Here is a 10,212-nt window from a genome sequence, read left to right as displayed (position 1 = left end):
AATAGGTGCAGGAGTAGGCCATTCGGCCCTTCGAGCCTGCACTGCCATTCAATATGATCATGGCTGATCATCCAGCTCAGTAACCTGTACCTGCCTTCTCTCCATACCCCCTGATCCCTTTAGCCACAAGGGCCACATCTAACTCCCTCTTAAATATAGCCAATGAACTGGCCTCAACTACCTTCTGTGGCAGAGAATTCCACAGACTCACCACTCTCTGTGTGAAGAAATGTTTTCTCATCTCGGTCCTAAAAGACTTCTCCCTTATCCTTAAGCTGTGACCCCTAGTTCTGGACTTCCCCAACATCGAGAACAATCTTCCCGCATCTAGCCTCTCCAACCCCTTAAGAATTTTATATGTTTCAATAAGATCCCCCCTCAATCTTCTAAATTCCAGCGAGTACAAGCCCAGTCTATCCAGTCTTTCCTCATATGAAAGTCCTGCCATCCCAGGGATCAATCTGGTGAACCTTCTCTGTACTCCCTCTAAGGCTAGAATACTCCCTCTAAGGCTCTAAGGAAGGCTCTAAACCTTACAATCCTTTGCAAAGCTTATTTAGTTTAAAACCAACCAAGAAATACCCCATTCAGGAAAGGAATATTGTGTGAGGAGGAACTGCAGATGCTGGTTTACACTGACGATAGACACAAGATGCTGCAGCAAGTAAGGATTTCATTGTTGTATCTGGGACATGTGACAATAAAACCTCTTGACTCCCTTCTCTCTCTCTCTCTCTCTGTGCAGGTTTTATCTAATTGCTGGAGGCATCCCTCTGATAATCTGTGGGATCACTGCTGCAGTCAATCTGCACAATTACAGCAATGTCAGTCCGTAGTGAGTATCTTTATTTTAAGCGGTGTGGTACACTTTACTTTCATCCAGCATAGTCCACAATCCAGTTTGTGTCGGAATAGGGTTGCCAACTGTTTCCAGTATTAGCCGGGACATCCCATATTTTGGGCTAAATTGGTTTGTCCCGTACGGGACTGCCCCGGTCCCGTATTAGGCCCGGGTGGCGCTGTAGGCCCGGATGCTGTAGGTCCAGACAGTGTAGGTCTGGACAGTGTAGGTCCGGATGCTGTATATCCAGACAGTGTAAGTCCGGATAGTGTAGGCCCAGACAGTGTTGGCCCGGACAGTGTAGGCCCGGACAGTGTAGGCCCAGACAGTGTTGGCCCGGACAGTGTAGGCCCGGACGTTGTAGGTCCAAACGCTGTAGGCCCGGACAGTGTAGGCCCGGACAGTGTAGGTCCGGATGCTGTAGATCCAGACAGTGTAAGTCCGGATAGTGTAGGCCCAGACAGTGTTGGCCCGGACAGTGTAGGCCCGGACAGTGTAGGCCCAGATAGTGTAGGCCCGGACAGTGTAGGCCCGGACAGTGTAGGCCCGGACGTTGTAGGTCCAAACGCTGTAGGCCCGGACAGTGTAGGCCCGGACAGTGTAGGCCTGGACAATGTAGGTCCGGACGGTGTAGGCCCGGATGGTGTAGGTCCAGACGTTGTAGGTCTGGACGCTGTAGGCCTGGACAGTGTAGGCCCAGACGCTGTAGGTCCGGACAGTGTAGGTCCGGAGCCCCGGGCACCACCTGACGGAGGTTGCATAGCAACCCGCCTCCCGGTCCGGGGGGCCACCATTGGTGGAGCGGGAGCACGTGGCCGCTGGCTGGGTGAGGTCACCATGTCTCTTATTTGGGAGTAAGATAGTTGGCACCCCTATGTAGGAAGGAACTGCAGATGCTGGTTTACACCGAAGATACAGACACAAAATGCTGGAGTAACTCAGCGGGTCAGGCAGCATCTCTGGAGAGAAGGAACGGGTGACGTTTCGGGTCGAGATCCTTCTTCAGACTGAGAGTCAGGGGAGGGGGGAGAGGCAGAGATAGAGGCGGGTGAGGTAGTGAGGGGCCAGGTTCTATTTTCATCAATAAAATCCAAAAGAATTGTGTAATCCATGAAGAAACAAACAAAGCAATTAGTGGGCATGGGCAGGTGTGGTGAGGTGAGGTGGGCAGGTGTGGTGAGGTGAGGTGGGCAGGTGTGGTGAGGTGGGGTGGGCAGGTGTGTTGTGGGCATGGGCAGGTGTGGTGAGGTGGGCAGGTGTGGTGTGGGCATGGGCAGGTGTGGTGAGATGGGCAGGTGTGGTGTGAGCAGGTCATGTGGTGAGGCGGGCAGGTGTGGTGTGGGCTGGTCAGGTGTGGTGAGGTGGGCAGGTGTGGTGAGGTGGGCAGGTGTGGTGAGGTGGGCAGGTGTGTGAGTAGGTCATGTGGTGCGTTGGGCAGGTGTGGTGAGGTGGGCAGGTGTGGTGAGGTGGGCAGGTGTAGGGCATGGGCAGGTGTGGTGAGATGGACAGGTGTGGTGTGGGCATGGGCAGGTGTGGTGTGGTGAGGTGGGCAGGTGTGGTGAGGTGGACAGGTGTGAGGTGGGCAGGTGTGGTGAGGTGGGCAGGTGTGGTGTGGGCATGGGCAGGTGTGGTGTGGGCTGGTCATGTGGTGAAGCGGGCATGTGAGGTTTGGTGGGGAGGAGATTTGGGCAGGTGAGGTCTGGTGGACAGGTGAGGTGAGGTGTGGTGAAGTGGCCAGGTGAGGGGGTAGCCAGATGAGATGTGATGTGGCCAGGTGTGGTGAGGTGGGCAGGTGTGGTGTGGGCATGGGCAGGTGTGGTGTGGGCATGGGCAGGTGTGGTGATGTGGGCAGGTGTGGGGCAGAGTGCCAATGTTCTGTGTGGAGCAAGCTTCTAACCTGTTGTCTTCCTCGCTGTGGCCCCCTGCAGCTGCTGGCTGGCATGGAAGCCGAGCCTGGGTGCTTTCTACGTGCCAGCGTGCTTCACCGTGCTGGTCAGCTGGATCTACCTCCTGGGTGCCGGCCTGCAGCTGGGCTGCCGACGACGGGGCAAGGCCAATGCCGGAGTGTTGCCGGAGCAGCCGGCGGTCAGTGGCGGCCAGGGCCCGGACTCGGCCTCGGTCAGCGGGCCCTCTCCGGCCACAGACGTGGTGTATTCGCTGGAGGCGCGGCTGTGGGCGCTGACCGGCACTCAGCTGCTCTTCCTGGGCCTGTGGACCTGCGGGGCGCTGTCGGTGTGGGGGATGCCGCCGCTGGGCGTGCTCTTCAGCTGCCTGTATGGGGTGGGGGCCGCGGCTCTGGGCCTCTTGGTGCTCGTCCACCACTGCCTGCGGCGCTACGACGTGTGCGGGCCGTGGCGAGGCTGTGCCCGGCAGCCGGGGGCAGAGGCTGGCGGCTCCCCGACCCCCCCGCCGGCCGTCCTGCGCCCCGAGCCTGGCGGCAGCCCCTTCTCGGCGGGCGGCCAGTGCAAGATGACCAACCTGCAGGCGGCACTGAGCCAGGGCGATCGCGGCGTCACCAGGAGCCCGACCCCGTGCGGGGACAGCGAGGCGGAGGCCGAGGACAAGCCGCCGGCCTGCCGCGGCCACAGGGCCCGGACTAAGCCGCCAGTGGACGGCAAACAGCAGCGGCTGAGGGCGCTGAGGGCCGCCTCCGCCGCCTCGGACGCTGCCTCGAGTGACACCGGCAGTCTGGCGGGCAGCGGGCGCCTGAGTAACGGCAGGCCGGGCCGGCACGCCAGCCGCAGCCCGTCGGAGGGCAGCGACAGCAGTGGACAGGTCCCAGGCTCAGGCTCAGGCCACAGGCCGGGCCTACAGGCCAGCGTCAGCCGGGACAGCCTGAAGCAGGCCGGTCCCCTGGAGAAGGAGGTGAAGCGGAGGTCGTACCCGCAGAACGGCGCGCTGAGGGCCGGCGAGGCCGGAGTCACCATCAGTGCGGGCCTGTGGAAGAGCGAGACTACGGTGTAAACAGAGGAGGCTGCCGCTGGGAGAGGTGTACAGGCCGGCCCACGTCCCAGAGCAAAGCTCCCCTCCAGAGGAAAACTCTCAACGCAGTCGCCAGCTTCACATCAGGCTTGTCCCTGGCCGCCAAAACCCTGGGGCAAGGGCCCCAGCAAGGTTGGTCCCTCCCCTCCATCTCTCCAATCACTTTATATCTTATAAAAAAAATATTTTTATATAAACTCACTCTCAAAGGAAGGGAACAATGTTTGAGGCTCTGGTCAAACCCTGAACTTGGCCAAACCCAGGACAGGTGGGAGCCAACCAAATATGGATCTCAGCCAGCCATAGCTGGAGATGTTGGACTGTGTCTCAGAGACTGCAGGGCAGAGCAGGTCCACTGTGTTTCCCACGGTGGAGGCTGCCTGGGTCAGAGGTTCAAGGCGTGAGGGACACATTTCACAGGGGAATTTGAAGGCCAAGTCTTGTTTTATACAGTGGTTGTTGTTTAGAACGGGCAGCAAGAGGAGGAGATGGAGCCAGGTGCCATCACGATGTTCAGACATGCACTTAAACAAGTAATTGATAGAAGAATACAGACCTAATGCAGACTAACTGAAGTTGTGCAAATGGGCCACAATGCCAGCATGAATGGTGATGGGCTGAAGGGCCTGTTTCCATGACAGTGACCATCCATGGGAGAGTAGATGGTGAGCTAGAACCTCTTGTCATGATTGCTATTGGTCACTGCCTTTCAAACCAAGCTGCTTGTTTCACCTCAGCGAAATCCTTTTCACCGCCAGTTGCCCCATTAACGTATGTACAATGGATATCCATTCACAATTGGAATGTCCTATACTGCTCAACAGGACTCCCGACCTTCATTGTTTTTCCCAGTGTCCTTACATTCTTTACAGCTTCTGAGATCAGGAAACATGAAACTTAGCCTGCGTAGGAAAGAACTGCAGGTGCTGGCCAAAATCGAAGGTAGACAAAAAAATGCTGGAGTAACTCAGGCGGCATCTGTGGAGAGAAGATCAGGCCACGTGATTTCAGACAAGGACCGATTGGATTGGCTTGGTGAAAATCTAAAGATAAGGGTCTTTTCAGGGGCGATTTTGGGAGATTCCACTTTGTTGCCCTTGGTAATGGGATACCAGGATGAACATGGATGAATAAATGCTCATGCAAACATGTCTCCTTCGCTGGAAAAGAAGTGGAGATGGGAGGGATTGAGGGAGCCTGTGTGGAACCCCACCCCTGGCACTGGCACTCAATGTCCTTACCCTGTCAGGCTAAGTTTCGTGTAGCCCCTAGCTTTCCCTCTCTCTCCATCCCCTCCCCCTTCCCAGTTCTCCCACCAGTCTTACTGTCTCCGACTACATTCCATCTCTGTCCCGCCCCCCTCCCCTGACATCAGGGTCTCGACCCGAAACGTCACCCGTTCCTTCTCTCCAGAGATGCTGCCCGTCCCGCTGAGTTACTCCAGCATTTTGTGTCTTCCTTCGATTTAAACCAGCATCTGCAGTTCTTTCCAACACAGGCTAAGATTCATGTTAAGTACAGTGAGGTACATTTCTGGTGCCTGGCAATTGCCGCCCTTTATAACCCCTTAAAACAGCCAAGCTCGGCTCATTGGCTGTCAGACAATCCATGGCCATTCGAAGCACTTTAAACCACTTAACCGTCCCTTGTTCCTGCAGCAAGTCTTGGGTCTTGCACCCATCTGAGGAGTGTTGGCATCTGTCGACCCCACACCTCTGCCTGATTGCTTGCGGCAGGTTCAGTCCCCAGCCAAGGGTTTGGAGCAATCCAGCTGTACTTCCCCAAAGAGGACCTTGTTTAGTTTTGAGACACAGCGAGGAAGCAGGCCCCTTCGGCCCATCGGGTCCGCACCGACCAGCCATCCCCGCACACTAACACCATCCTGCACACCAGGGGGCAGTTCACAGTTTCTACCGAAGCCAATAAACCTACAAACCTGCACGCCTTTGGAGTGTGGGAGGAAACCGGAGCTCCTGGAGAAAACCCACGCAGGACACGGGGAGAACGTACAAACTCCGTACAGACAGGCACCCGTAGTCAGGATGGAACCCGGGTCTCGGGCGCTGTGAGGCAGCAACTCTACCGCTGCGCCTCATGTGATCACCACAAACAGTGAAACACAGATGCACCTAGACCACTCACCATTGCCATCAGTGATTGGAACTCAACGTAATCATTGTCCCTGTCCTTGTCCAACACTTTGTACTTCATATCAAAGGGTTCCAACTGTAAGCTATAGATTCCGATCTCCAGAAGTCAGAACTGAACTTACTTCAACTAACCAACTGGTGCTGAGGTTACATGGAACATCAAAGGCACAGTCCCAGCTGATGACAGTGGACTTTGTTTTTTAAAATCAAAAGATTTATTCAATTATTGGAAATAATATTTACAATACAATAAACCAAGACCATAATACAAGACAAAACAAATACACTAAATGAACTACTATACAACTACGAAGGTATTTATTCACAACATGCTGGAGTAACTCAGCGGGTCAGGCAGCATCTCAGGAGAGAAGGAATGGGTGACGTTTCGGGTCGAGACCCTTCTTCAGACTGAAGCAGCCTTGTTTAGGAATACACAAGTTATCGGAGTAGAATTAGGCCATTTGGCCCATCGAGCCCACTCTGCCATTCAATCAATCATGGCTGATCTCTGCCTCCTAATCCCATTTTCCTGCCTTCTCCCCGCAACCCCTGACACCCATTCTAATCAAGAGATTTGTCTATCTCTGCCTTAAAAACATCCACTGACTTGGCCTCCACAGCCCTCTGTGGCAATGAGTCTGACAGATTAATTCCATAATGGGATTAAACTCGGTTCTGGTGCTCTCTGTTATTCTAATGGTTGTTTTTATATCTCGGGTTATCCATTATCCTATGAAGAGGGAAGTGCCTCTGTGTATTTTTATTGTGTGTGTATATGTGCGCGTTTGATGCTGTGTGAGTGAGACCAGGAGGGAGGGAGCTGCTGCACTTCGCCAATTAATGAGCTGCCCGCTGCACTAATCCAGAGCTTTCATATTCACTATCAATTAGTGTGTGCCTTTGGAAGCTTTGCACATGCAGCAAGCCCTCTTTATCTGTTGCCAAATTGCCTTACAAAGAAAGATTATTATTATTCTTATACAAGTGCCAAAGAGATATATAAATCTTACTGAAACGTAGATTAAAAGTAGAACGTGTGTATTGATTTAAAGTGATTTTAAGACATTTGTTTGCAGTTCGTTGCCTTGTACAAAAATTGTCCACAAAGATTGATGCTGTGCCAAAAGCCGCCCATAATTTTGGGTCAACTGGAACCAAAGATTATGGCTTCAAAGCATCACGTCCAGTGGGGTGTGTTGGTTGGGTTTCTGACGGACCCCCACTTCCATTCCCATTCCCATTCCGCCCTCAGCACAGCGCGATCACGCACAATTAAGCAGCAACCGAGGCCAGGAGGGAGCTGAGAGAGAGTGTGTGTGTGTGGGTGTGTGTGGGTGTTCTCTTGTGTGTGGGTGTGCGTGTGTGGGTGATTGTGTGTGGGTGATTGTGTGTGGGGGTGCGATTGTGTGTGGGTGCGCGATTGTGTGTGTGCTCTTGTGTGTGGGTGTGGGTGTGTGATTGTGGGTGGGTATGTGATTGTGCTTGTGCTCATGAGCTTGTGTGATTGTGTGAGTGTATATGTGTGGGTGTGTGAGTGTATATGTGTGGGTGTGTGATTGTGTGAGTGTATATGTGTGGGTGTGTGATTGTGTGAGTGTATATGTGTGGGTGTGTGATTGTGTGTGCGTGTGGTTGTGTGATCGCATGCGTGTGGGTGTGTGATTATGTGGTGGTGTGCATGTGGGTGTGTGTGTGTGGTTGTGTGATGGTGTGCGAGTGGGTGTGTGCGTGGTTGTGTGATCGCGAGCATGCGCATGCGTGTGTGTGTGGGTATATGATTATGGGGCGGTGTGCATGTGGGTGCGCGCGTGTGTGGCTGTGTGACGGTGTGGGCGTGGTTGTGTGATCGCGTGCATGTGTGGGTATGGGTGTATGATTATGTGATAGTGTGCATGTGGGTGTGTGTGAGTGTGCGTTTGTGGGTGTGATTGTGAGTGGGTGTGTGCACATGCGCGTGTGATGCGTTTAAGGGTGCTGGGGCTGTGAAGATGGTACAGGAGCAGAAACTATTGAAACATCAAAGAAAAACGTTTGTTTTTTCTCACCTTCCTTGCACGCAGTTGCTTATTAGTTTTCGACCGTATGGGAGGTGGTTAAGAACGACGTTTGAATGAGAGCTGAGAATTATTCAGCTGGGTAATGGAAAGCTTGGTCTCAAAATGTAACCAGTGCTCCAGAGGGGTGAGGCTGATGGTTCTGTAGAAGCCAGCCCTGGCAGGGTGGGCCGAATGGACTCAGTGTGGTGTGTGTGTGTGTGATGTGGGGTACCTGCTGCAGAGACGGAGAGGGGGGGGAGGGGAGGGGGGCTACCAGTGCATTCCCTACTTTCCACACTGCCACACGTTGTTACTTAAGGTGCATAAAGCTAATATTGAGCTTTGGTTGTAGCAAACTCGTGCCTTATGCTTTTAAATGTCGGGAGGTGGGTTTTATGTTGGGGGCTGCCCACACTGCCCCTATTAACAGAAGAGGCTGAATATAAACTCTCCCTCCCCCGCTCAGGTGGAGATGGGATTACATTTGTGTCACGGAAAACAGGAATTAAAGCCATCCTATAGCTTAGCGTATGATTACACGCTGGAATTTAAATGCTCAGTTCTGCCCTAATATGCTTTATTTAATTCCATTATGTTTTTATATATCAGGAGCACTATCAATATTGTCCTTTATTTTTCTGGTTTGTATGTATCCAAAGAGAAATTTGAGGAGGAAAAATATTCCAATACTAAACAACTGTTGTTGCCCATGTACTATGCAATAATCTATTTGAAAAGCCATGTATTTGTGATACTATTTATGTTGTGTATTTGCACCGACCATTTCACATCAACCAGAGTTTTCACTGCTCCAGTCACATCGATGGCAATCATTCTGATGTAAAATGCTGCGAATGAGTCCTTCAGAACCACAAAGCACAAAGATTCAACCCTCTAGGGGTGAAAATAAATGTCTCCTGCTCTCTGCCCTGAACAGCTGACAAGAGTATTTTAACTCCTGTACGACCTTCATCCTCTCTGCCTCCATCAATAGGGACTTGGTCGGTTTCAATAAGGTCGTCTGTCGTTCTCCTGGACTTGAGCTCTGTCCAGTGGGTCCTGTGCCTTGTTTGTTCTTCCTGTGGCTGGATGCCAGCGTAGTTCTGCACACCAAGCAAAGATCCCGCCCCCTCTTGTAAGAGGGTTCTCACTGGAAAAGTTCTTCAAAATGTTGAGAGAAGTTGACGGGGCAGAAATAGACAAGGTGTTTCCACTTGCGAGGGGAGACCTGGGCCATTGCAGGATCCATTCTAATTCCAGTTGAAGATTACGATCGCTGGGTGTGGAAACTGATTCCACACTGAGGACTCAGGCAGAGAGATGCATTTAAAAGCAAGTGGGGTAAACACAAAGGAAGAGGTGGTGTGGGAGATTGGAGAGAGGACATTCACATGAACCAGAGACACTGGCCCAAGGTTGGACTGAACGGCCTGGTTTTGTGCTGCAATCTCTGTACACCGATCAGCCAAAACATTATGACCACTGACAGGCGAAGTGAATAACACTGATTATCTTGTTGCTATGGCACCTGTCAAGGGGTGGGATATATTCGGCAGCAAGTGAACAGTCAGTTCTTGAAGTTGACGTGTTGGATGCAGGAGAAATGGGTAGGAGCAAATACCTGAGCGACTTTGACAAGGGCCAAATTGTTATGGCCAGACGACTGGGTCAGAGCATCTCTGAAACGGCAAGGCTTGTGGGGTGCTCCCGGTCAGCAGTGGTGAGTACCTACCGACAGTGGTCCGAGGAGGGACAAACCACAAACCAGCGACAGGGTGTTGGGCGCCCAAGGCTCATCGATGCGCGAGGGCAACGAAGGCTATCCCGTCTGGTCCGAACCGACAGAAGGTCGACTGTGGCACAAGTCACAGAAAATGTTAACGGTGGTCACGGGAGGAATGTGTCACAATACACAGTGCATCACACCCTGCTGCGTATGGGGCTGCACACGGAGGACCAACAGCATATTAGGCAGGTGGGCATAATGTTTTGGCTGATCGGTGTATATTTCTGTGCAATATATTACCCTGCAGTATTCCCAACACAAGTACTTATTACTAAAATGTTTTATTGCCAACATCAAAGTATTATTACTGGTATGAGTAACAATTCTAACATGCAACCATTGGCGGAGAGCATTCTTGCTGGATTCAGTAAGCATTAGTGTTTGCAGAACATTATATTAATGATAATGGTGGTG

At 52.4% G+C, this 10,212-nt stretch overlaps 1 protein-coding gene across 1 annotated transcript in view; it reads left to right on the top strand.

The window, feature by feature from the left end:
- The window catches only part of LOC144610346 (adhesion G protein-coupled receptor A2-like), a 25,749-nt gene extending 17,514 nt beyond the window's left edge, over positions 1–8,235 (top strand). Inside the window, exons 10-11 of the mRNA XM_078428967.1 lie at positions 746–835; positions 2,770–8,235. Of these exons, the coding sequence (XP_078285093.1) occupies positions 746–835; positions 2,770–3,805 (1,126 nt within the window). The 3' untranslated portion in view covers positions 3,806–8,235. The remainder of the gene's footprint in view (positions 1–745; positions 836–2,769) is intronic.
- Positions 8,236–10,212: the final 1,977 nt, after the last annotated feature.

The sequence above is a fragment of the Rhinoraja longicauda genome, chromosome 36 (genome assembly GCF_053455715.1).
Source record: "Rhinoraja longicauda isolate Sanriku21f chromosome 36, sRhiLon1.1, whole genome shotgun sequence".
Classification (NCBI taxonomy): Eukaryota; Metazoa; Chordata; class Chondrichthyes; order Rajiformes; family Arhynchobatidae; genus Rhinoraja; species Rhinoraja longicauda.
Note: the sequence above shows the minus strand (reverse complement) of the source record. Positions and strands in the feature narration are given on the sequence as shown.